The 27,449-nt window shown below is 37.4% G+C and overlaps 1 protein-coding gene across 2 annotated transcripts in view; it reads left to right on the top strand.

The window, feature by feature from the left end:
* Positions 1-27,449, top strand: part of ARHGAP18 (Rho GTPase activating protein 18) — a 121,738-nt gene that overhangs the window by 79,735 nt on the left and 14,554 nt on the right. For both annotated transcript variants that reach the window (XM_057739358.1, XM_057739357.1), the window contains exons 6-12: positions 1,122-1,287; positions 3,461-3,552; positions 7,356-7,433; positions 10,467-10,626; positions 12,824-12,906; positions 23,050-23,256; positions 23,961-24,101. In XM_057739358.1, coding sequence (XP_057595341.1) covers positions 1,122-1,287; positions 3,461-3,552; positions 7,356-7,433; positions 10,467-10,626; positions 12,824-12,906; positions 23,050-23,256; positions 23,961-24,101 — 927 coding nt within the window. The remainder of the gene's footprint in view (positions 1-1,121; positions 1,288-3,460; positions 3,553-7,355; positions 7,434-10,466; positions 10,627-12,823; positions 12,907-23,049; positions 23,257-23,960; positions 24,102-27,449) is intronic.

The raw sequence follows: 27,449 nt of genomic DNA, 5'->3' as shown, positions 1-27,449 counted from the left end.
ATGGGACTGTCATTTGTAGTAAATATGTTAGAGAAATTCGTTATTTTCTTTTTTTTCTTATTTTAATGTATTTAATATTACAAGAGGCTGAATAGATAGTAGATAATATTTGAGAAAGGTGCAAAACAACAAAAACACTGCTCATTTGCCTATGATAGTGATATATCTAAGTCTCAGTGGTAAAAGTAATAATAGCAGCAACCACATAAAAGTGTTTGGGAAGTGCCAGGCATTTCAACCTCACTACAGTCCTCTGAATTAGATGGCCTTCCCCTTCCTCCTTCCCTTCTCCCCTCCCCCCCTCCTCTTCCTCTCTGCCTCTCCCTCTTCTTCCCTACCCCTCTTCCCTTCTCCTTTTCCACTTCCCTCCCCTCTCCTCCTCCCCCACCCCCTCCCCCTTTCCCCTTCCTATTTTACAGAAAGAAGGATTAAAGAATTGCCAGAAGTCACACACAGCTAGTCAGTAGCTAGATGACCAGTGGGTACTGTGGTTCTAAGTCCTGCTTTTAGTCTCCCCTCTGTTCTCGCTCTCTCCCCAGTGCTATTCAGCCCTTTGGTACCTGCCTTATTTAGATTTTTATGACAATATTACTATATATATCATATATTGGTATATATAATATTGTATATATCATGCCATATATATCCAAATATGCAATGCATTATATGTCTCATATATATATGTATATATGACAGTGAATAATAATGTAGATAAAGGGTACCTGGCACACATTCGTGGTTACTCCTACTCTTTCTCTTCTCCCACCTCCTCATGGTTTGTCTTGACTTCTAATCTTTCTTGGCTCTTGAAGGTCAGTTAACATGAGTTTTCTTTCCTCCTTTGGCTTTACTGTCTCTTGTTCCCTTGGCCACTGGTATGCACGCTCCTAGTGTATGGTCTGGTTCTGTTGTCTGTCACACTTAACATGTTGTCTCCCTGCAGGTTTAGGATCCTCATGACAGCGGGGTTGCTCTTCATTCTGCCTGGGGAAGTTCTGTCCTAGCTTTCACTGTCACCACTCTGAGAATAACTTCTTTCTGTAGTTACAATTTTGTCATCTTTCATTAAAAAAGAGGTTAGATACTGTAAACCCTTGCTATATTAATGGTATTTATTTTAGAGTTTCAGATTGCCAAAAGACAAAACGGGCACCACCAAGATAGGTGACCTAGCACCCCAGGACATGAAGAAAGTTTGCCATTTAGCCCTAATTGAGCTGACTGCCCTCTATGATGTATTGGGTGTTGAACTGAAACAACAAAAAGCTGTGAAAATCAAAACAAAAGGTAATTTTGAAATGAAAAACAGTTGGATTTACCCCTAAAGTAGTAAGAATGAGCTTGGCTTTTTAGAAGTAGTCTTCTGGGGAGTAGGCAACGCCTACAAAATAAACCAACACTTGAATGCTGCTAAAGTTCAGATTCTAAAACATTCCCTTCAAAATTTTTGTAACTTGATAAAAATGTACTGTCTCCTTGATTATAAAGACTAAAGGCATAATCAAATATTTATTTACCATAGAATGAAATTAGAAGGAAATTCTGAATCAAGGATTCTTAACTGTTCTCTCCTTTGAAACCTATATTTGAAAGCAACATTTGGTACATAAACTTATTTCTACAATAGGATCTTGAAAAATGACTTTAAGAGGGTTAATCCTGATCAATTACTCTTGCTTATTTATTTGATGGCAAATACTACATAGGCAGTTAGTAGTCTGTGTCTTTGTTCATTTGCATTCTACTTTTAACTATTTTGCAAAAAATATTCCTCCCTCTAGTAACAAAATAATGCTATTGTGGCACATAATAACAGTAAATTGTACTTCTCACAGGTATGTGTAGTTTTTTCTCATTTGCAAGCAGCTTGCTTTACCCATTACATAAATAGACTTTATTTTTTATAATATGATAGAGAACAGACACCTCAGTTTTTGCTTTTCCAAGATTTTTTTTTTTGTCTGGAGACCCAGATAATTTTCTATTGACAAAGCTTTACTGTTTAGGAATCTCTGACATCTCATTCAACTTTAAAGGTATCTCTTAAAGAGAAACCAAGAATGGGGACTATTGAGTTGCTATGGTAACGTTAGCCAGGACAAGTATTCACCTGATTTAAGTTTTAGAGGCAATTTCTCTGTAGGACTGAAGTGTGCCTTCCCTTCAGGTCCTCTCTCCCATGCTGGGCCCCAGAAGAGTTTATTCTGTGGTCTGTTCCTTTGAGTGAATATTTAGCTTAAGTCTTGGGTTGGTGAATTTCTGAGTCAAACAATTCTTCTGGTTTTCCACATGTCCATTATGTATAATGAAGACTTCAGATGCTTTTTCAGAAGCTCGTCACAAAGTCTCCTCCAGATACAAAATAAAAATATAATTTGAATAGTTGTGACTCAGTGTTCAAGACTTTCAAAGTGGTTTAAAGAGGTCTTTTAATTTTATGTTTTAGAATTGCCTCCCAGGAGAGAGAAAAATATTAAGCCATCTCATTAAAAGTATCACTATTAATATAATAGATTTTCTATCCATCTTTTTTATATTTTTGTATCTTATCTAAGATATTTATCTTATATTGCAGGCTAGACTTTTGACGTTCTTAAAGATCACATTTCTCTTAATTCCTAAACTAAAAGTTATTTACTGGGCTGTTGGCATTCTCCTGAATGTCGTCTCTATTAAGTGTCACAGTTTCCAATGTCTGGTGTCATATTACAGGGTAATCCCCCTTTCCATGTTCACAAATGATTTATATCTCCCCTGATGATGTGTGTTACACTTCTGTGCTAACTATTCACTCAATGATGGGTGTGGGGTAGGAGGTTCTGGGTAGAAGCTATGTTCATATCAGACTGAAGGCATATGATTTTAATTTAAAAAATTTAAAAATTATTACCTGTCATTTCTTCTGGAGTTATTCCCAAATATATAAAACTAGAACATTTAAATTCACAAAGACCAACTATCTACTATATTTTCTAAAGAAAAGCATTTGTAGAACGAGCTCATAATGTTGGCTGATCTCTGAAAAAGCAAATATTTACATTTTGCTGTGCTGTATTCAGTAGAAGGTTAAATGCCAATTAAGTATGGACGAGATGAGTAATACTCGCTTTAAGCCAGAACTTTTAATTTGATTACATTTAGTAAATTATTTATATATTTTGCGTATTCCCACAGCACTCTATTTCTCTTATGTAACAGCTTATACTTTTCAAATTATTTTGGTGATTATTTATAATCATTTGTTTAGTTATCCTTCCTTGTTAGATTGCTTTATAAGGCAAGGCCAGAATTTTCCAATTAGGTTGTGTTTACGTAATTGGTAGACAGTGCCATTCACTTAGGTGCTTAATAAATAGTTGTTGGTTTGAGTGACAATACCAGGAATCTGATGCCTTAACACTTCTGCATTAATATTTTATAGGTTGATGAAAGTGAAGAAATTGCATTTTTTTTGTTGCAGATTCTGGCCTTTTTTGTGTTCCATTGACAGTATTGTTAGAACAAGATCAGAAGAAAGTACCAGGAACTCGAATACCCTTGATATTTCAAAAAGTAAGTAGGCCTGAATGTGTGAGCATAGAGAGAACATACTTGAGCTAATGGTGTTTTGGTTTTGTGGGGTTTTTTTTTTTTTGCATTCATACTATTATAATATAGTCTTCCAATTGATATGGTCTTTTATTTTATACTTTGATTTTTCTATTCAGGAAACAAATTTGTTTCAAGGGCTTATAATTTTTATTTCATGGTGATGCTTTCAGTGTTATTACTTATAACTGTGATTACCTGGCATCGTTTTCTTGTCTTATATTAGCTGGCTTTGTATAATTGAGATTTCAGTTCTATAATACATAGGAGTGGAAACTGCTGGTAAATTTCTAGGGAATTGAATCCTCATGAATATTTCATGCCTGCATGTATTTTCCAAGCTTTCCTATTTACAGTGAGGATGTCCAATTTAATTTACTAGTGCCTACTTCGAAAGTAGGCAAAGAAACCATAAAGTGAAATTAGAAAATGACTGCTAAACTATGAAGTCACTTGTGTAGTCAACACTCAGTTATTCATAAGAGGATTGTCTATGACAATAAAAATTTCACTCTAACCTCTGAACCATCATTGTTCAGAAACACAGATTACATTTGATAAAAGACAGAGAATGCCTATGAGGAAGGCGGGTCAGAGGCTACCCAAGATGCAGATTTTTGCAACAGCCCAGACATCTCACAGTTCCTGAAAGTTCTGGGGTAGCAAGAATGGCAATGGGAACTTTCACAGTTGTTTGGCTCCACAAATTCATTCAGTACTCAAGCTCAGTCTACCGGGCACTAATTTTTCCATTATTCCAAGCCAGTCATTTATTGTCTTACCTATTAAGCTCCAACTTCTTCTTTCCGTATAGTCACCATTACATCCAGACCTGTGTCTCTGTTTCTCCCGATGGACTTTCTTCTGTGCAGCTTATTCTACTCACCAGCTTCTGCCTGTCATTGCTTGCAGAACCTGTATCTGTGTGGATAGTTATCAGTGGTACTGTGATAACAGAGAGATGCTAACAAATATAGGCCATATATTCAAGTTCTTTTAACGTCAGTGAAAGGTGTGAGTTACTTATACAGATGAAGCAGGAATTGCAGCAGGATCCTTTCCAAGTATATTAGGGTTCTCCAGAGAAACAGAATTAATAGGAGATTTTATCTGTCTGTCTATCTATCTATCTAACTACTGAGAAATTTACCTTAAAGAATTGGCTTCTGCAGTTGCGGGGCCTGGGAAGTCTGAATTTTGTACAGCAGGTCAGCAGGCTGAAAACAAGGGCAGGGGTTAATGTTTCAGTGTTGAGTCCAAAATCTGCAGGCCGGAAACTCTAGCTCTTGCAGTCTTGAGGCAGAATTGCTGCTTCTTTGTGTTCTTACAGCCTTCGGCTGACTGAATGAGGTCCCCTCATGTTATGGAAAGTAGTTTGCTATACTCAAAGTCTACTGATTAAATGTTAATCACATCTAAAAAATACCTTCACAGCAACATCTAGACTGGTGTTTGACTGGTATTTGACAACTGGGCACTGTAGCCCAGCTGAGTTGACATGTCAGATTCACCATCACATCAGCGAAGAGTAAGCTTGGGTCCTAACAGAAGTCAGTGTTGCCCTCTGGTCATGCCCAGGATTGCGTCCAGCCCCTTATCATTTTCTCTTGAAGCTGTTTTTGTATTTATGTATTTAGTTAGTTATTTTACATTTTTGGTCTCTTCAACATTCTGGAGACTCAGACTGCCCACCAGTTTGCAGTCTTTGGATAAGAGCCCTAAAGGTTTTTGGTGCATATAAAAAAATAAAAGGGAATATAAAGAGTTTTCTATCAGACAACATTCATCGGTTTGCATCCCCTCTGAATCATAAGCAAAAAAATCACAGTGATCTATCATGAAAAACATTTTTTAATTTATCAGCTGACAATTCAAGTATTCCCTCAATTTTGTAGATAGGAAAGAATTGGAAAGCACTGATTTGCAAAAATTTTTATTACCAGTCTTTAGAGGATTATGTTTTCTCAGTTATTGAGAAATATACCTCAAAAGGGCTTTAACAAAGCTTATCTAATATCTGTAAATTTTATCTGTTTCTTTTTTCCCCTACTTAGAAGTATATCGTTTAAACCATATTCTCAGAAAAGGTTGAGGAAATAGAAATATTCTTAATTTTTATCTATGGCAAAATTCTGCCAAATTAACAAATCCTGTTTTCACCATCGAACTAATCAGCCAATCAAAGATACTTTGTATCAAAATGTCTGACTTCATATTCAATTCATTAATTCATAAATTTATATAAGTATGTAATATCTATTTGGCGAAATCATCAAATTTTCTACTGTATTTAGTAAAAGAAAAATTCATATACTGCTAAAGAGTAATTTGGTCCAGCTACTAGCATATAGTTTTATTTTTTGTTAATAGAACATTTTAAATATTTTATAAGATGAAATAAAAATTACATGTACATTGAATAAATGTTGCTTGGTATTTTTTGATAAATTTGGTTTTAAATACTTTATTACACAATGCTTATCTAATCTAAAATAATTCATGTAAAGATTTTTCCTGTGGGTTTTTATCCAGTGTAACTTGAAAAATGTCTTAGAAATCATTCCAACTGAATATTTTAAAATCATGTACTGCTTTAGTCAAAGGTGCTTCTTTTTTCAGTTAATAATAAATCTTTGGGAGAATTTTGAGACTGCTCTTTGCTTTAGTCTTACCTGACTCCCTCAAGATCAGTGCATTCTTTGGCCATAATCCAAGCATAGAAGAGGTGGGATCATTAAAGAAAATGCCCTCTCTTCCAGTGCCTACATGCTGGAAGAACCTTGGTAATTCATTAAAGGAGGTTTCCCTGAAAAAAAATTAAAATTTTACATTATTTTGGCACTCTGGAAGATTTTAGGCCTTAGGGTATACAGAGAGTATTATAGAAAGTTTTGGGCTGAGTGAAGAGTAGGTTTGTCTTTTAGAAGAAGGCTATTGTGAAAGGAGGGGAGTGGGTGATAGGAAGGAAAACCTATATGATGCTAGTGAATGCCTTATATTTAAATGGAGGACAAGGAATTCGATTTCTTTAAAATAGCAGAGTACCCCCTAAAAAGCCTTTGTGTACTGCCCAGGGAATGTATATTCCAATTGGAAGCCTCTGCCAAGAAACTAACCACTTCTTTTATTATCTCCTAGCTTCCAGCATGTCACTGTAATTTCTCCATTTACCTATTCTTGTGCATTTCTGCTTTATTCAAAAAAAACAAAACTTTGTTATTTTAATGGGGTTCTGGAGATAGAGAGATTCATTGGGCATCGGGTATGATTTAGAAGTTCTATACAAGAACTATTTTTTTAATTTATTTACCACCAAAAGCTTAAAGCCTAAAAATGAATATTTGCAAGCAGTTTTTTTCCTTCACGTCATAATTCTTTCTTTGAACACTGAAAGAGGGATGTAAATATGCAAATACTAGAATTTCACAAGATTTATTTGATTGCAAAATGTGTGTTTCTGATAAAGCAGAAGAAATGTATGGTCTTAGTTGCTTTGAAACAATGAACATGGGTCAGTCTCTGTTTGGGACATCGCAGCTGTTGTGTGAAATTATACACTTTTGTTCTGAAGGACCCAACTTTTTCTAAATTACAACTAGAGTTTTGGGATGTGTTGGCTTAAAGGAGTGCAATAGCATTCAAAACCTTGTGAAATCCAGTTTATGTCGCTGTAATCAGTTTGCCTTTATTTATATACGAAACAGATGTTAAATTTGGGATTGTACCTGTTAAGAATACCAAACTCAGAACATTCTGTTTATACACAGCTGATCTCTCGCATTGAAGAGGGAGGTTTGGAAACCGAAGGCCTCTTAAGAATACCTGGAGCTGCCATTCGAATCAAGGTAAGTTTTTGGTTCTACTTGTGTAAAAGTTTATTGTTTAATTATACTTTTGCATTTTAAAAGCTAACTTGTCCTCCCTGTCCTTTCTTCCCATTCATTGATAGAAGACAAAATAGACCAAAAACATCTTAATATTCAGTTTATATTTAGTTTTTCTATAGGCTCTTCTGATTTTTGTAAGTTTCAATTTTTTTTTCAAAATCACCCTATTACCTGTAATATTACTGTGATAAATAGACAAATGATTTTAATCTCTCTACTGTGCAGATGTAAAATAGGAACAAAAGTAAACAAGCGGAAGACACGAGTAGTTCTATCCTTCTGATGGAAAGAGAAGGTGACAAGTCAGAATATTAACAGGGGGCTGGTGACAGATTTTGTCAGCATGAGTAACAGCAATTGAGTTTTTCCTTTCTTTCTTTCTTTTCTTTTTTTTTTAAAGGGCAGTATGATAAACTCCACCAGGTGAGGCAGAGTAGGAGACCTTACATTAGTCCCCATACATTATCAGTCTTAGTGAGGTGGCAGAATGAAATTCTCTCAGTCACTCTCCTAACTGTCATAGTTCCTTGGCTGCATGGATCCAAGGGTATCCTGAGTCTGGCTTATGAAAGAGGCAAGGGGGTTTCCAGCCTTCTCCGGTGGAGTCCCCTGTCTCCCACCCCCTGCTTTCTCTTCTCTCAAGATGGCATTTCCTTCCCACTGTCCATGCTTGCTGTGTACCCTCCTCCTTTCTCTGCTCCCCAGTTCCTGCTCTGGGGAATAACGTATCCAGCGAATGCATGGTACAAGTAGAATTACCCTACAGATAATACAGATTTCATACTCCTCCCCAGGGATTTGCATTTTACAGGTGCCTCATGGTTGGAATTGTAGCTCTATCTGGAGAATTTATTTAGGGGAAATTTTTGGTTAGCGGTCATTAACAGCCTCCTTTACCCTTACCCTCCCAATTCAGCTCTAGCTCTAAAAAGATAACACAAGTCACTGCCCACATCCAATATTTTGTCTTCTTGAATTTGTAAATCTAAGAAAAAGTAGGATGGGGGAAGAGATATTCTTTGTTCATTTCCTTAAGATGTATTCTGTAGGAGATCTTTAGAGCTGGGTTGGGAAGAAATGACTCTTGGGTGCACACTCTCCTTGTCTGTGACCGTGGCCATGATGCTGCCAGGACTGGATTACTGTTCATAGATTCCATAGTTTGCATCACCTGCTGATTTTGATAAGCTTCCTCAATTTAGAGCGCTAGTTTCGGCCTACTTGGCTCTTACTACATAGTGATCTCAGTTTAATCAGGTTCGAGTAACCTGATATATACCCTGCTAACAAATGTCATTCAGCTTGTGTCCCTTGGGTCTGCTGTCTGGTGTACAGAGGTCCCCGAAACTGTTTTGGTGCTCTTGTAAGTTTGATACTTGGCCATTGTCTCACTTCATTTGCTGATACCTGCAGCAATTTCGCCACCAGTCAATCAGGGACATTGTGTGCGACTGGGAGATGAGTTCTGTTGAGAAGTACATTCTCTTACAGAGAAAGAGTCCCTCCGAAACTGGTTACAGTTACGTGACTTCATATTACCGATCTCAGCAAGAATACCTCCTCTCAGATCACTGTTCACAGCCTGCCTTAGCAGAATGCAATGGCCAACTCACAAGAGTCATAAACATGTTTACTTTAGTACATAAGAGTGGTTATAGTGCGGATTTTACATTTTGACCAGATAGCTGGCAGAGGGATGAGTTCAACTATATGTAATTTCTTAGAAGATCAATTAAGTGGATTCAGCTGGTGCAACTCTTCAACACAGCCTCTTGTCATAGACCGAATGATACAGCAGCTGGTCCATTATAAATAATTTAAAGATAATATGCACAATTTTGGGTTGTCTTTCTTCTCCCCCCCCCGCCCACCAAATTTCTTGGGCTCTCCTCTCTCCCTCTCCCTCCCGCTCTGCCCTCCTCTCCTTCCAATCTCTTTCCTCTTTTCCCTCTCCTTCCTTCTCTCTCCCCATGTTTCCCTTTCTCCCTCTTCCTCCAGCCTTCTCTCTTTCTGTTCTTCCTTCCCTCCCTCCCTCTCCCCTCCTTTTTCTCATCCTTGTCTCCTCTCATCTTTCTTTCTCCTACCCCCAATTTCTAGGTTCACCTTTATGTATTTCACCAATTACAAAGATCATTGGGGTAGAGGTTGGAATAGTGTCGGGAAGAGAAAGCGTAATAAATTCACCTTACAGGAAAAACAAAGAATGTTCCTTGGGAGAACAGTTTCAAATATTAGAAGGAAGTGACAGAAACTCTAACATAATAGGATGTATGCCACAGTGATGAAACATATAGAAAAGAGTAATTATGAAACTAAATTGATTTATTATTAATAATTTGGCAAATTTTGTAGAGTCCTCGAGGTAAATGAACTGGGTATTTCCAGTTCCTCAAGGACTGCAGCTGTTTTTTGCAGCTGGCAGCAGGATGCCTGGGTCACTGACAGCCTATGCATTTAAGACAGGTATATTGATGTATTTTCATGCCTCATTTGCTATAGAATTTGGTTTTCCATTTCCCAGAGGTGACTAATCAGAGGTGGCCTTCTGCTTTAGGTCCAGAGATTGATTAGGTATTTTGTTATGTAATGTACTTCTAAATAATTTAAAACATAGACGTGTTTTCTTAATGATTTCTTTAAAGTTGGTGGAAAATTATAGTATCTAAGTAAAGCCCCCAAATGTAAAGGCTATTTTAACTAATCTTTTCATTCAGCCTTTACTGCTCAAGGTTTGTTACATGTCCAGGAAAATGTGTAAAGTTCTGAAATTTTTGGCCTTACGTATCATTTTCATTGGTGAAGTATACTTGGGGTGGGAGGAGGAGTATTTTTCTGAGTAGTAGAGAAGTGTTGGCCTTCAGTACCTTCAGATGTCTTTTCAAAAGAGTAGAATCACTTGTAAAGTGGGAAGTATATCAGTCTGAGCAGGAAAAAAAAAATTCACTTACTGGTAGCTCTTTTCTCTCTCTCTCTCTCTCTTCTGCCTTTCAGAATCTTTGCCAAGAACTAGAAGCAAAGTTTTATGAAGGAACTTTTAATTGGGAAAGTGTCAAGCAGCATGATGCCGCCAGCCTGCTGAAGCTCTTCATCCGGGAGCTGCCCCAGCCACTGCTCAGTGTAGAATATCTCAAAGCCTTTCAGGCTGTGCAGAGTAAGTGCCATCCCTCTTTGAAGCAGTCCTTGTGCTGGTGCCATCCGTAGTTATTGCTTTAATGACATTTTGCATCACAAAGAATATAACCAGATATGTTTGGATAGACATATTGACTCACTGATGTCAGTGAGTACTCAAATGCCACACGATGTTTTCCTTTTCCTTTTTAAATATACATCTCTGAGTGAACAGATAACAGAATGTTCTCTTCGGGTACGGATTAATTGCATGCCCTTGAAGCAATACAATATACGTATTTTCATGTTAAAACCTGGAAACTTCACATTTCTTTTTTAATAGAATGAATCACGTAAGCTCTCTGATACATTTTTCTTGCCAAGTGTTAAAAGCAACACTTACTGGAGAAGCTGTGGATTAACAGTTATCATAAAAGCACAAGGAGATGTGGCAGAGTCTGTGATTGTTTCCTGAAAAATTAACTTCTGAAATTGTCATGCAGAAACATGGAACAAATCATGTGGCTGCCTCATTGGTTGAGGGGCAACAAATTCCTTATGTCTTTCCATTTTGTGGTCTTGGGCAAACTCCAAATTAATGTCTCAAATAGTTCTCGGTTCCTTTCCAGTGAACAGAGAGATCTGATGAGGTTCACATACTGGCATAATTATTATCCCTTTTAGTCATAGAGACCATAAAAAAGGAAAAATACTATCACAACATTCTAGTGACCAAGTAGAATGACCAATTCATACTTTAAGTACCAAATTGGGACACTTTTGAGAGTGAAAGGGAGGCCTTGTTAATGATTAGGCTGAACTACAGTGTTGATCAGAACTGTTCCAGGCTATTCTTTTGTTTTTTTTAATTGAGGTATAATAGACATACAATATTATTATTGGTTTCATATGTACAATGTAATGATTTGATGTTTGTATATATTGCAAAATGATCATCATAGTATGTCTACTTAACATCTGTCACCATACATAATTACAGGAAAATTTTTGCTTGTGATGAGAACTTTTAAGATGTACTCTTACTAACTTTCAAATATGCAATATAGTGTTATTAACTATAGTTGCCCTGCTGTACATTGTTTCCCCAGGACTTATTCATTTTGTAATTGGAAGCTTGTACCTTTTGGCTCCCTTCACCCGTTTCCCCCGCTGATCCCCACTACCTATGCTGGTTCAGATTGTTCTATCTGTCTGTTCTCTGTATATATGAGCTGTTTTAGTTTTGTTTTTCTTTTTTTTAGATTACATATATAAGTGAGAGCATAGGGTATTTGTCTTTCTCCATCTTACTTCACTTAGCATAATGAACTCGAAGTTCACCCATGTTGTTGCAAATGACAAGATTTCATTTTTTTACATGGCTGAATATTATTCCATTACCTTCCAGGCTATTCTTAAACATGCCATATTGAGATGTTTCCCATGTGTTATCTCATAACATTTCTTCAGAATTTTTAGGGGAGACATGACTGAAATCATGCTTTTAAAACATTTTTTAATGGCTAAGTTGTGCTATTTTGCATATATATATGTTCCTTAGATGTAAATTAAAGGACCAAATTTATCCCTGAAAAACAAATGCCAGAACGATTCCAAATATCCATGAGTATTACTTAATGGGGTAAGGACTACTGAAAATGAGAAGCATCAATGATAATGTACCCCTTCAACTCTTTCATTGCTGGATGATTTTCTAATTTGTTCCACAAACGAATTAGAAATAGGTGTTTATTGAACACCTGTTGTGTTCCAGGCTCTGTTTTACATGTTCCTGCTGGAATTGATGGACTCTTACCATGTACACCACGTAATTTGTTCACTCATCGTTAAACGAAACAAACTTCACTGTTACAGGTGCACCCTGACACCGTATCATAGAAGGTCCGATCTCCTACGTCTTTTCACTGGGGAATAATTATCACGCGGAAGTAAAATTATTTCCAAAGCACTGTTGTGTGTCTGCAAACATAAGGCCGCCCGTCATACGCTCACAGTTGGAAGTGAGCATTCGGAGAGAGAGAAAGCTCTGCAGCAACAGCTGCTTCTCCTGATCTCCCCCAAACACGCTCCCAACAAGGCTTGCTGCTCAGTCATTGTGTCTCACATTTCACAGTGATGTTTATGCCAAATAACTCTTTTCTTACAAAACGGAAAAAGAAAGTAAAGAGAAATACTTGGTAAAGACAAGCATTCAGATGTGTTTAATCTATCTGCAGATCTTCCAACCAAGAAGCAACAACTACAGGCTTTGAACCTTCTTGTCATCCTCCTGCCCGATGCAAACAGAGACACACTCAAGGTCAGCTGGATTCATTTATGTTAAATATCCCTCAGCGCTAAGCAAAGTAATTTTTCATTATTTGTGGCAAAACAAAATGATGTTATCATGGAAATGTTAGTAGTTGTCTATAAAGAAAAGTCCTATTTTTAAGGACAGATGGTGAAAGTCTTTAACTGTTTATTCATTTATTAACCAAGTTAGTCATGTTAATAGTACCATCAGGTATTTTTTTTATTATTTTTTTTCAGTTATAACAGTTCTTCTACCAAAACAGGTGATTGAGGTTCATTAGTTAATTAAAACATGGGTGCATTTTAGTTTTTTCCTCTTTCTATTTTTGTGCATTTTCCAAATTTTGTTTGGTGAGCATGTACTAGTAAAGTGAAAATTGAATGTTTAAAAAGAAAATCCTAAGGCTTATTAAATATAGCCCACTGTTGCCTAAAAATGTTATATTTGTTTGTAGTTCCAAGAAGTAGATTTTGAAATAAGTCACAATGATGATTTTGAAATGTTTGGTTAGCCAAAAGATAGACCAGCTCAAATAAATTCTAGTCATTTCTCTAAGGGCTTACCCTGAGTTTCTGATTTATATCATCATTCCAAAGTGATCTGGTCTGATATTCATATGATTAAATACCATTTATTATGTATTGTCAGAGGCTTTCATAATAATCAGTGGATTGTTCCACATTGATTAATTTTCCTTAAAGGCAAAAATATATAGAGTAGTTAGAAAAGGTTTAATTATGAACTTTTACAAAATAAAAAAAGGAGATTTTAAAATATAATTTAGAAAGAGCATTTACATTATGTTTTGTTGTTGCCTTACAAAAAATTTTTTTGTGCAGGTAAGGGTGAAACTCTTGCCCATTTACCCCCTATAGTTCTTTCTATTTAAAATGAAAAAAATCATATCAAAAAATTTCCTGTCAAGAAAACAAAACCACTAGTTGGTAAATCTTGGAAATGTTTTTCTGTACCTCATTAAGACTCCTTGAACTGAAACTCGGTGAGCGAATTCCATGCCCATGGAATGAATGTTAATACTCAACTTTTCTGGCTGAAGCAGTTGATGAGGCTTGCTGGAATAAAAACACTGCATTGCTGCGGGAGAACTTCCAAAGAGTTAGTCCCTGTACTAAATCAGAAAATAATCTTTCGCTTCACTGATTAACTGAATGAATAACTGAGAAGGCAGATTAGGTTTGGTTTGGGTTTGGTTTTGGAGACAGAGGCCAACTCTAGAAAGGGTTGCATTCAAACACTGTGTGACCGGGTCTGCTGTGTATTGGTGTGTAGACTGTGGCTGGAATAGGGACATCTGGCCCAGGATGAAGTGGGGACTGATTTTCAGTGTGTCTCTGTTTCTCAGCTGTGCCCTTGATACAGGACATCAACTACCCAGAAAAAGGAATTTAATCCATCTTTTTCTTATTCACATAAAAATGCCTGTCTGTGTGATGGCCCTGTGAATGACTAATATAAGGTGGAAATTGAAAGACACATGATTTACTTAAAATATGCCTGCATCCAAATGAGTTCAAATAGTTGTGGGAGGAAACACTTATTCCAATATGGTTACTATTTGGGTGAGGTTGATCTAGAACTCGTTCTTGGATTTTTCCGTTAAAGTCCCAGGCACATTCTTTTAAGACAAAATCTGTTTAAAAGTGTGTTTTGTTTAAATTTTAAAGTAGTTTTAATTTTAGCATATAAGGTTGCTGGGAGCACAACTGTATAAATAAGGTGGAAGATACTTCTTGGGGTAAAACATTGGAAAATGTCAAACAAGTAATTTTACTAATTTACTTAAGCTTTAGTAGCTTAATTAGCCAGCTCTGATGACACTTTCAAACAAGATTTCTAATAACAGAAACACTGAACAAGTACAGTATATGTGCAAGAGAATAAACCATTTAAATTTAGTTCTCTAAAAGAGAAGGGAAACTTCATCACAAGTTAATTTCAGGAAGCTTAATGTGAACTTCCTCAATTTTTCCAGGCTTATTGCCACTTTTTCCGTTGCCATTTAGAGGGACAGCATCACGTGCATGAGTTGTGTAGACTATTTCTACAGCACATCTGAGGGTTTGGAGGGACCATGTTAGATCCCATGTGTTAGTTTAAGTCTAAAGCAGCAGGTATCTTTAGCCAAGTTGCTTGACCAAGACTTTTTTTTTTTAACCTTGGATTATTGTGCACTTGGACCAATGATCATACCTATCTTTGACTTGGAAGAATAACAAAGACTGATGTTAAGATATCAGTGGGGAATCCGTGTTAATATAATTACTGGCATGTGTTTATCCCTTTTGTAGTTTTAGGAAATTCATTGTATACATTTTCTTGCTTAATCCTGGTAGGCTAGGAGATTAGTATTCCCATTTTATGAATGAGAAGACTTTAAAGAACATGGATGCCAAAAGGTTTACCCTAAGATCATTCATAGCTAATAAGTAACTGTGCTGAGACTCAAACTGAGTTTTCAGAGAGTGGTTCCAGTGATACTTACTATAACACCAGACTGGTGATAGATCCTTTTTTTGTTTTCCTTTGGCTGCACCGTGGAATCTTAGTTCCCCCAGCAGGGATCAAACCCGCACTCTCTTCATTGGAAGCACAGAGTCTTAACCACTGGACCACCAGGGAAGTCCTGGTAATAGATAATTTTAAAAAAGGACAGTTCTTATAGGTCAGGTGAAGAGACAATACATCTGAAGATGAAGTTCTTTTGGCAAAGTCTAGGTTAACATTTTTATTAGTTTCATGTCTATACATACATATATTCTAATATCCTGATAGTAATATTTTGAATAACTTTATTGCATTATGCCGGGCATATTTAAGTGGTTTATTACATAATCTCTGTAATTTATGCTTGTAAAGAAAGAGATACCCTGGCCCCTGAATAATTATTCTGCTCTCTGAAACAAAATTAAATATTTTTTCCAGACCTTACCAATTAATCTTCCGTCCTCATTTGAGAAGGTATTGTTTCTGTATAATCTTGTGTTTGGATTACAGTTTAACTTTCTGAGCACTGGACCAGAAATTAGATATATAAATCTCATTGTTAGGTAGTAAGGCTATGCCTTTAGTTTGTTTCAAACTTTTGGGGTCTGTCTGTATAGCAGCTAAACTGGATTCAAGATCAAGCTGTAGAGCTTATAGGATTTTTTCTCCCTTGAAATCCTGTGAAAGGTGAACACAGTTTTTTTGTTTTGTTTTTAATTTTTCCATTTTGGCACAGTTTATTTGAACTTTTCCAGGTAGGAATTTTAGGCTAACATGCTTCTTTTCATAGTTCAGAGTTCAGAAACAAAGCCAGATAGACAGGCCATTAAATTCCTTCTCCACCATTTGCTCACTTTGTGACCTCTGGTAAGTTACAGACATTCTCTTAGTGGATGTTTTCTAATCTGTATGACAGGGATCATAGCGGCATCTATTTCCAATCAGGATTAAGTGAGGTGATCTCTATGAGGTTTTGTTTTGTTTTTTAAGCACTTTTATTGAGATACAGTTAACATAAAATAAACTGCATATATTTAGAGTGTACAATTTGGTATCCCAATCTCTCAATTCATTCCCCCACAACCCTCCCCGCTTTCCCCACTTAGTGTCCATATGTTTGTTCTCTACATCTGTGTCTCTATTTCTGCCTTGCAAACTGGTTGATTTGTACCATTTTTCTATATTCCGCATATATGTGTTAATATACTATATCTGTTTTTCTCTTTCTGACTCGCTTCACTCTGTATGACAGTCTCTAGGTCCATCCATGTCTCTACAAATATCCCAGTTTCATTGCTTTTTACAGCTGAGTAATAGTCCATTGTATATATGTACCACTTCTTTTTTATCCATTCATCTGTTGATGGACATTTAGGTTGCTTCCATGTCCTGGCTATCGTAAATAGTGCTGCAATGAACATTGGAGTGCATGTGTCTTTGAATGATGGTGTTCTCTGGGTATATGCCCAGCAGTGGGATTGCTGGTTCATATGGTAACTCTATTTTTAGTTTTGCAAGAAACCTCCATACTGTTTTCCATAGTGGCTGTATCAATTTACATTCCCACTAACAGTGCAAGAGGGTTCCCTTTTCTCCACACCCTCTCCAGCATTTAGAGTTTCTAGATTTTCTGATGATGCCCATTCTAACTGGTGTGAGGTGATACCTCACTGTAGTTTTGATTTGCATTTCTCTAATAATTAGTGACGTTGAGCAGCTTTTCATGTGCCTCTTGGCCATCCGTATGTCTTCTTTGGAGAAATGCCTATTTAGGTCTTCTGCCCATTTTTTGATTGGGTTGTTTGTTTTTTTGATATTGAGCTGCATGAACTGTTTATATGTTTTGGAGATTAGTCCTTTGTCTGTTGCTTTGTTTGCAAATATTTTCTCCCATTCTGAGGGTTGTCTTTTCATCTTGCTTATAGTTTCCTTTGCTGTGCAGAAGCTTTGAAGTTTCATTAGGTCCCACTTATTTATTTTTGTTTTTATTTCCATTACTCTAGGGAATGGATCAAAAAAGATCTTGCAGTTATTTATGTCAAAGAGTGCTCTTCCTATGTTTTCCTCTAGCAGTTTTATAGTTTCTGGCCTTACATTTAGGTCTTTTATCCATTTTGAGTTTATTTTTGTGTATGGTGTTAGGAAGTGTTCTAATTTCATTCTTTTACATGTAGCTGTCCAGTTTTCCCAGCACCACTTTGAAGAGGCTGCCTTTTCTCCATTGTATATCCTTGCCTCCTTTGTCATAGATTAGTTGACCATAGTTTATCTCTGGGCTTTCTATCCTGTTCCATTGATCTATATTTCTGTTTTTGTGCCAGTACCATACTGTCTTGATCACTGTGGCCTTGTAGTATAGCCTGAAGTCAGGAAGCCTGATGCCACCAACTCCGTCTTTCCTTCTCAAGATTGCTTTGGCTATTTGGGGTCTTTTGCATGTCCATACAAATCGTAAAATTTCTTGTTCTAGTTCTGTGAAAAATGCCATTGGTAATTTGAAAGGGATTGCACTGAATCTGTAAATTGCTTTGGATAGTATAGTCATTTTCACAATGTTGATTCTTCCAATCCAAGAACATGGCATATTTCTCCATCTGTTTATGTCGTCTTTGATTTCTTTCATTAGTGTCTTATAGTTTTCTGAGTACAGGTCTTTTACCTTCTTGGTTAGGTTTATTCCTAGGTATTTTATTCTTTTTGTTGCAATGGTGAATGGGGTTGTTGCCTTAATTTCTCTTTCTGATCTTTGCTTGTTAGTGTGTAGAAATGCAAGAGATTTCTGTGTGTTAATTTTGTATCCTGCCACTTTACCAAATTCATTGATTAGCTCGAGTAGTTTTCTGGTGGCATCTTTAGGATTTTCTATGTATAGTCTCATGTCATCTGTGAACAGTGACAGTTTTACTTCTTCTTTTCCAATTTGGATTCCTTTTATTTCTTTGTCTTCTCTGATTGCTGTGGCAAGGACTTCCAAAACTATGTTGAATAAGTAGTGGCAAGAGTGGACATCCTTGCCTTGTTCCTGATCTTAGAGGGAATGCTTTCAGTTTTTCACCATTGAGAATGATGTTTGCTGTGGGTTGGTCATATATGGCCTTTATTATGTTGAGGTAGGTTCCCTCTGTGCCCACCTTCTGGAGAGTTTTTATCATGAATGGGTGTTGAATTTTGTCAAAAGCTTTTTCTGCATCTACTGAGATGATCATGTGGTTTTTATCCTTCAGTTTGTTACTATGGTGTATCACATTGATTTGGGTATATTGAAGAATCCTTGCATTCCAGGGATAAACCCCACTTGATCATGGTGTATGATCCTTTTCATGTGTTGTTGGATTCTGTTGGCTAGTATTTTGTTGAGGATTTTTGCATCTAAATTCATCAGTGATATTGGTCTGTAGTTTTCTTTTTTTGTAGTATCTTTGTCTGGTTTTGGTATCAGGGTGATGGTGGCCTCAGAAAATGAGTTTGGGAGTGTTCCTTCCTCTGCAATTTTTTGGAAGAGCTTGAGAAGGATGGGTGTTAGCTCTTCTCTAAATGTTTGATAAAATTCACCTGTGAATCCATCTGGTCCTGGACTTTTGTTTGTTGGGAGATTTTTAATCACAGTTTCAATTTCATTACTTGTGATTGGTCTGTTCATATTTTCTATGTCTTCCTGATTCAGTCTTGGAAGCTTATACCTTTCTAAGAATCTGTCCATTTCATCCAGGTTGTCCATTTTATTGGCATATAGTTGCTTGTAGTAGTCTCTTATGGTGCTTTTTATTTCTGCAGTGTCCGTTGTAACTTCTCCTGTTTCATTTCTAATTTTATTGATTTGAGTCCTCTTCCTTTTTTTCTTGATGAGTCTTGCTAGAGGTTTATCAATTTTATTTATCTTCTCAAAGAACCAGCTTTTAGTTTTATTGATTTTTGCTATTGTTTTCTTTGTCTCTATTTCATTTATTTCTGCTCTGATCTTTATGATTTCTCTCTGTCTACTAACTTTGGGTTTTGTTTGCTCTTCTTTCTCTAGTTTCTTTAGGTGTAAGTTTAGATTATTTATTTGGGATTTTTCTTGTTTCTTTAGGTAGGATTGTATCTCTATAAACTTCCCTCTTAGAACTGCCTTTGCTGCATCCCATAGGTTTTGAATCGTTGTGTTTTCATTGTCATTTGCTCTAGGTATTTTTTGATTTCCTCTTTGATTTCTTCAGTGATCTCTTGGTTATTTAGTAGCATATTGTTTAGCCTCCATGTGTTTGTGTTTTTTACAGTTTTTTTCCTGTAATTGATTTCTAATCTCATAGCGTTGTGGTCAGAAAAGATGCTTGATATGATTTCAATTTTCTTGAATTTACCAAGGCTTGATTTATGACCCAAAATGTGATCTATCCTGGAGAATGTTCCATGTGCACTAGAGAAGAACGTGTAATCTGCTGTTTTTGGATGTAATGTCCTGTAGATATCTATTAAATCCAGCTGATTTATTGTGTCATTTAAAGCTTGTGTTTCCTTATTAATTTTCTGTCTGGAGGATCTGTCCATTGGTGTAAGTGGGGTATTAAAGTCCCCCACTATGATTGTGTTACTGTCAATTTCCTCTTTCATAGTTGTTAGCATTTGCCTTATGTATTGAGGTGCTCCTATATTGGGTGCATATATATATATTTATAATTGTTATCTCTTCTTCTTGGATCGATCCCTTGATCTTTATGTGGTGTCCTTTCTTCTCTTTTGTAACATTTTTTATTTTAAAGTCTATTTTATCTCATATGACTATTGCTACTCCAGCTTTCTTTTGATTTTCATTTGCATGGAATATCTTTTCCATCCCCTCACTTTCCATCTGTATGTGTGCCTAGGTCTGAAGTGGGTCTCTTGGAGACAGCATATATATGGGTCTTGTTTTTGTATCCATTCAGCCAGTCTGTGTCTTTTGGTTGGTGCATTTCATCCATTTACATTCAAGGTCATTATCGATATGTATGTTCCTATTACCATTTTCTTAATTGTTTTGTTTTTGTTTTTGTGGGTCCTTCTCTTATGTTTCCTGCTTAGAGAAGTTCCTTTAGCATTTGTTGTAGGGCTGGTTTGGTGGTGCTGAATTCTCTTAGCTGTTGCTTGTCTGTAAAGCTTTTGATGTCTTCGTCGAATCTGAATGAGATCCTTGCTGGGTAGAGTATTCTTGGGTGTAGGTTCTTCCCTTTCATCACTTTAAATATATTGTGCCACTCCCTTCTGGCTTGCAGAGTTTCTGCTGAGAAATCAGCTGTTAGCCTGATGGGAGTTCCCTTGTATGTTATTTGTCATTTTTCCCTTGTTGCTTTTAATAACTTTTCTCTGTCTTTAATTTTTGTCAATTTGACTACTATGTGTCTTGGCATGTTTCTCCTTGGGTTTATCCTGCCTGGAACTCTGTGTGCTTCCTGGACTTGGATAGCTATTTCCTTTCCCATGTTAGGGAAGTTTTTGACTATAATCTCTTCCAATATTTTCTCAGGTCCTTTCTCTCACTCTTCTCCTTCTGGGACCCCTATAATGCAAATGTTGGTGCGTTTAACGTTGTCCCAGAGGTTTCTTAGGCTGTCTTCAGTTCTTTTCATTCTTTTTTCTTTATTCTTTTCCGCCTCAGTGATTATCACCATTCTGTCTTCCAGGTCACTTATTTGCCCTTCTGCCTCAGTTAATCTGTTATTGGTTCCTTCTAGTGTATCTTTCATTTCAGTTATTGTGTTGCTTATCTCTGTTTGTTTGTTCCTTAATTCTTCTAGGTCTTTGGTAAACTTTTCTTGCAACTTTTGGATCTTTGCATCCAGTCTTTTTTCAAAGTCCTGGATCATCTTCACCATCCTTATTCTGAATTCTTTTTCTGGAAGGGTGCCCATCTCCTCTTCGTTTAGTTGTTTTTCTGGGGTTTTATCTTATCCTTTCGTCTGGTACAAAGTCTTTTGCCTTTTCATTTTCTCTCTCTTTCTGTGGCTTTGGTTTTCAATTCCACAAGATGAAATACTGCTGATACTGCTTGATTCTGCTGTCTGCCCTCTTGTAGAAGAAGCTGTCTAGGAGGCTCCTGGGTGCTTCCTGATGGGAGGGACTGATGGTGGGTAGGGCTGGGTTGGCGGAGCTCAGTAAAACTTTAATCTGCTTGTCTGCCAATGGGTAGGGCTGTGTTCCCACCTTGTTGGTTGTTTGGCCTGAGGCTACCCAGCACTGGAGCTTACAGGCTCTTTGGTGGGGCTAATGGCAGACTCTGGGAGGGCTCACGCCAATGAGCACTTCCCAGAATCCCTGCTGCCAGTGCTCCTGTCTCCTCTGTGAGCCACAGCTAACCCCCACCTCTTCAGGCAACCCTCCAACACCAGCAGGTAGGTCTGGTTCAGTCTCCTATGGGGTCCCTGCTCCTTCCCCCTGGGTCCTGGTGAGCACACTTTTTTGTGTGCCCTCCAAGCATGAAGTCTCTGTTTCCCCCAGCCCTGTGGAGGTCCTGTAATCAAATCCTGCTGGCTTTCAAAGCCTGATGCTCTGGGGATTCCTCCTCCTGTTGCTGAACCCCCAGATTGGGAAGCCTAGTGTGGGGCTCAGAACCGTCGCTTTAGTGGGTGGGCTTCTGCAGTATAACTGTTCTCCAGTCTGTGAGTCACCCACCCAGCATTTATGGGATTTCTATTTAATGCGATTGCGCCCCTCCTACTGTCTCATTGTGGCTTCTCCTTTGTCTCTGGATGTGGGGTGTCTTTTTTGGTGAGTTCCAGTGTCTTTCTGTCGATGATTGTTCAGCAGTTAGTTGTAATTCCGGTGCTCTTGCAAGAGGGAGTGAGCGCATGTCCTCCTACTCTACCATCTTGATTCCTCCTCTGTGAGGTTCTTAAAACAATGCCTCACCCATAGAGATCATTGAATATCTGTGCAGTTGCTGTTATTAATGTTTTGGATCAAAATTGATTCAAGGAAGAAGGCAAAAGAAGAACTGAATGCTTTATGCCCTAGCAGAAGGAGGGTGATCTAAGCTGCCTGTGGCTTTTGTAGAGGGAATGCTCAGAGGACATGTGAGTGTTGGCGATAGAGGTGGGAAGTGAGTGGCATCAAACTGAGCATAACTAGCCTGTTCTGGTGGAAAGCTGCGCTTCATTCGTTCATGTTTTAGAAAAAAATTCTCTTCTCTTTGTCTGTATTTATTTCCGCTCCTACCTATCCCAGTCTCCATTCTTTTTGAATTTCATGTCAGCCAGCTATTGAGTCCCTTAAAACAAATGCAACTTGAATGAGCCTTTTAAAGAAAGTTTTTAAAATTCCTAAAGATAAAAGTACAGCACTTCCTGAAGCAAGTGAATATTTGATATTTTAAACTATTTTTCAGTGTTGCATGGCTCTGGTAGGCCAGTGGTCTGATGCTTCTCCTTTCCTCTCCCCACCGCCCAGCTTAGATGTGTGTCCTCTTGCCTCATTCCCCAGGGCCATAGTCCTTAGCAGAAACACAGCACCACCTCAGGGTGTGTTAACCAATGGAGCAGCTTTGAGGACAAGGCCCACTGGATGTGGCCAGCTGACTGTGGTTATGCACAACATTATTTTTTTTTAATAAATAAAAATTCTGTATGCTGCAGTGCCTTATCTTTTATCTTCATGTACAACACAGATCTCAAAGAGTCGTTTCTGTTTCAGGCCCTGCTTGAATTTCTCCAAAGAGTCGTAGACAATAAAGAGAAAAATAAGATGACAGTTATGAATGTAGCAATGGTCATGGCCCCAAATCTCTTCATGTATCAAACATTGGGTTTGAAGTCCAGCGAACAGCGAGAATTTGTAATGGCAGCTGGGATAGCTAATATCATGCACTTATTGATTAAGTATCAAAAAATTCTGTGGACAGTAAGTATATATGTTCAAGTTCTGTTAATGAGTGATGATATCTAGATTCTGAAGTCTTTTGTTGTTGTTATAGTCTCTATAAGAAAGTAGTAGGTGATTTCAAATGCGATTAAAAAAATTAATGTCTATTTCTAAAATGTCAAGTTTTTAGAATGTCAGCATGATTAATTGTTTCAATTTGGTAACTTCTAAAATATTTTATTTTTGCCAATGGAATTTCTGAGGATTATTTTTTCCTGGATTATTGCTAGGTACTTGTCAGCTCTTGTTTATCGGTGAGTTTTTCTTTCTCTTTTGACAGGACAGCCTAGATAGTGATTAGAAGGGATCTGTAGGTTAGCTGGAGGATAGGTTGTAGATAGGTGGCTGCTAAGTGGACCAGCTGCTGAGGTGGTGGCCCCTATGGCAGTCACCTCAAGCAGTCTCCAGTCCTGGCACAGAAGATAGCCACTATGTCCTTGAACTTCACCAAGCCTCTCTTTGAACCTTACACAGTGGGTGCTAACTTGCATCACCTGGATGCTCTGTACATGTAGTGAGTAATATGATGCATTTTTTTTCGAGATTTAATGAATGGCATAATCTTATCAAATAGACAAAGCCTTTACTTCTCTCTAAATATAAGAAATAACGATAATTACTTCCATAGTTTAAAATGGTGCTACTTCTTTTTCCTCCCCAAACTTAATTTCATTTCTCCACAGATTCCCAAGTTTATTGTCAACCAAGTGAGGAAGCAAAACACTGAAAATCATAAAAAAGATAAAAAAGCCATGAAGAAATTGCTGAAGAAAATGGCTTATGACCGGGAAAAATATGAAAAGCAAGATAAGAGTGCAAATGATGTAAGAAAAACTTGAAGATATATGTATTTATACAGATTGCAGTACTGTTGTTAATATCATATATACAGCAAAGAGTTTTAAATGTTTTTGTGGGATGAATTTCTGTACACTTACTAGGCTCTGGTACTATTTATAAGTTAAAGGCATCAATAATGGTAACTATGCTCCTGTTAGTACTAGTGATCAGTATGGATAGTTGCGCAGGTCTTGGTGACTCAGCACGTGAGCTGTTGATAAGGAACAAAGGAGGATAACAAGACAGGAATGTCTCAACACACACCCACCCACACACGCGCACACACAGGACTCTGTGGAGGCTCCACTTGCCCACTGAATGTGTAATGTTTAGTGATTAAAAGAGTTCCTTGTGTGAACCATTGACCTTTTTTTCTTCAATTTTCTCATCTGTAAAGTGGGGGGAAATAACTAATCCAGATAAACAAGTAGGTAACTATTGGTGTTGTGCCTAAGATTCTTCCTGGACTTCAGTAACTCCTTAATGAGTCTTAAGTGGATCATAAGAATTTGAAGAGAGTCATGTTGGAACGCAGAAAATTAAAATATTTCAAAAAAGGAATATCTAAATATTAGTATTCATCAACTTCTGTAAGAATATATTAAGAACTGGATTTAAAATAATGAAATATACATGAAAACACATGTAGAAGAAGTGAGTTACCAAAGCTCTAACTTAAGATCATGAAATGCAAGGGTTTCTATTGTTCTATTTTTGGTGAAGACACCCCTCCACCACCATCACCACCATTGAGGTTCTTCAGTTACATGCTGACATCTTGTGGAGTAATGTGGAAATGCAGTTATCAGCCTTTGTCTGATTTTTCTGCTTTGGCCTACTTAGGCATCCAGTAATCACACACAAAATTTTTTTCTCCTTTATTTATTTACAGCTCTCACTCTTACAGTATAGCATTTTCCTGGCATTAAACTTTTTTTGGTCAATTTTAAAGTATCTTAAAAACATAAAACTTAATAAATGGGAATTGTACATAGTGTTTATATTTTTTGAGAAATGGTATTATAGGTTAGAAGGGGTCTTTGAGATATCATTGCTGTTTAACTTAGAATGTTCTTTTACCTCCAAAGACATTATGTGAGCCTCTTCTCTTTCATAGTCCTGCTTATTCACATAAACTTAGGGGACTTTATATCCTTTTCTTTTTAATAAGTCAGTTATAATATGATACTCTTAGGAATAGTATGTACCTAAAAAAACAAAATTTGTGCTGTACCTTTTAAATAATAAGTCCTTAGACAAAAATTAAAATGTTACTTTTTTGGAGATGGGGCGTTTAAATAATCTTGTCATTTATAGAGAAACATCTTTAACTTGGATTTCTTTAGTTTGTACTTCAGCTTAAATAGAGAACTGGTCTGACAATTATTTCTATACTAGTTAGAAGCTGTATTGTCAGTTTAAGTCTTGGGATTTAAACCTGGATTTAATTCTCAGTTTCATCATGTATTAGCTGTCACTTAATCTCTGAGTTTTGGTTTTTCTCTTCTGAGAAATTCAGCACTTCTTCTGACAAAATACTAGTAAGTGCCTCCTTGGTGCTGAATCCCCACTTTCTGTTAGGTCTTCAGAGGCAGATGGGACACTGATGTTCCCCCACAGGGAGCAAGAGAGGGGTGTGGGAGGGTTGAGCTCAGAGGAGGTAGAGGTGTGTGATGAAGCCTGACCAGGGGACCCTGGGCTATAAAACAGGAAGTGGGCACCAGAGGGGCTTCACCAGAGAGTAAAGCTGAGGCGTGAAAAACACATCTCAGGTGTTATTCAGGAAGCAAATTGCAGACAGAAGTCTCCCTAGCAGAGGGAGCTTCCTGGCAGAGTGGTCGCCCATAGGTGATCGTGGCCCACAGTGGAGGTCTTTTAGCTTGTCATTTTGGTTGACAAGTTTTCATCATTTGCCAGAGATTTTTTTTCCAAGGTATTATCATTTTATTAGGAAGAAAAAATATATCCAGGAAGCAATTACAGAACAGAACAATAAAGAAAGTAGAAGATAACGTCAAATGCTATGGTTATGTGGTGAGTCGCTAATCAGTTTTCTACATAGGCTTCCATCAGTTGCCAGAATTTTAACATGAAAAGATTTGACATGAAAATCTAGACTTCCATCTTAACTTGACAGATTGAAGGTGGGAGCATCCTCGTGTCCCCTCCCCATAGGGGACCTGTTTTCTGCGAGGTAACAATTGCCTGATCTGAGTAGCAGCTATTCCCTTTGGGTGGAACATAGGCTGTCTACACTCCCATAAACTACCCTCTCCACCCTCCCACATTTTTTTGTTGGTTTGTGTTTCTTGACTCGCTCTGCAAATCATTTGAATGAAACTGGCATGTTTTTTATTTGTTAAACAGCTCTTTGATGTGTGCTTATTTGTGTGCCAGGCACTGGGCTAGGCACTCAATATACATTATATGAACAAAACAGATAAAGATCGCTGCTCTTGTGCAGCTTAAATTTTAAAAATAAAATAAATATAAGTAAATTAGATAGTATGTTAGTATATAGTAAATGCACTGAAAATAATAAAAATAGTAGAGCAAAAAAAGAGGAATTGAGAGGGGGAGCCTCTTGCAGTATTAAGTTGGGTGGTCTGGGTAGTGTACATTCCAGCGATGATGTGGAGAAGGGCAGGGAACCGAGCTGGGTCTGTATCTCAGGAAGCACTTCCCAGGCAGAGGGAATAGTCTGCACAAAAACCGTAAGGCAGGAACTTGCTTGGGGTGTTTGAGGACTGGCAGGAAGTGATTGTGACTAGTGGAGCCAGCAAGGGGGACAGTGGTATGTAATAAAGTCAGAGGGACAGTAGAACCAGATTCCGTAGGGCCTTGTAGGCCCTTGTTAGGAATCTGAATTTGCCCTGGGTGAAATGGAGTCATTGCAGGGTTTGAATGAAGGCTTGAAAATCTATATTTTAAAATTAATCTTTGGACTGTTGTGTTGAAAATAGACTCTAGGAGAGCAAGGATAGATTAGGGGTACCATTTAAGAGATTCATGTCATAATCTGAGTGACAGACCAGGGTATTAGCACAGGAGGTGGAGAGGTGATCGTGATCAGATTCTGGATATTTTTTGAAGTTAGAGCCATTGGAATTTTTTTTTCTTCTTCTAATTTTTTTTTCCCTTTTTTTGACCACACTATGAAGCATGTGGGATCTTAGTTCCCTAACCAAGGATCAAACCCGTGGCCCCTGCAGTAGAAGTGCTGAGTCCTAACCACTCGACCACCAGGAAATTCCACCATTGGGATTTCTTGATGTTAAAATGATGTGAGTTGTAAGAGAAAGAAAGAAGTCAAGAATGAGTCAAAGGTTTTT

The sequence above is a fragment of the Hippopotamus amphibius genome, chromosome 6 (genome assembly GCF_030028045.1).
Source record: "Hippopotamus amphibius kiboko isolate mHipAmp2 chromosome 6, mHipAmp2.hap2, whole genome shotgun sequence".
In the NCBI taxonomy this organism is placed as follows: Eukaryota; Metazoa; Chordata; class Mammalia; order Artiodactyla; family Hippopotamidae; genus Hippopotamus; species Hippopotamus amphibius.
Note: the sequence above shows the minus strand (reverse complement) of the source record. Positions and strands in the feature narration are given on the sequence as shown.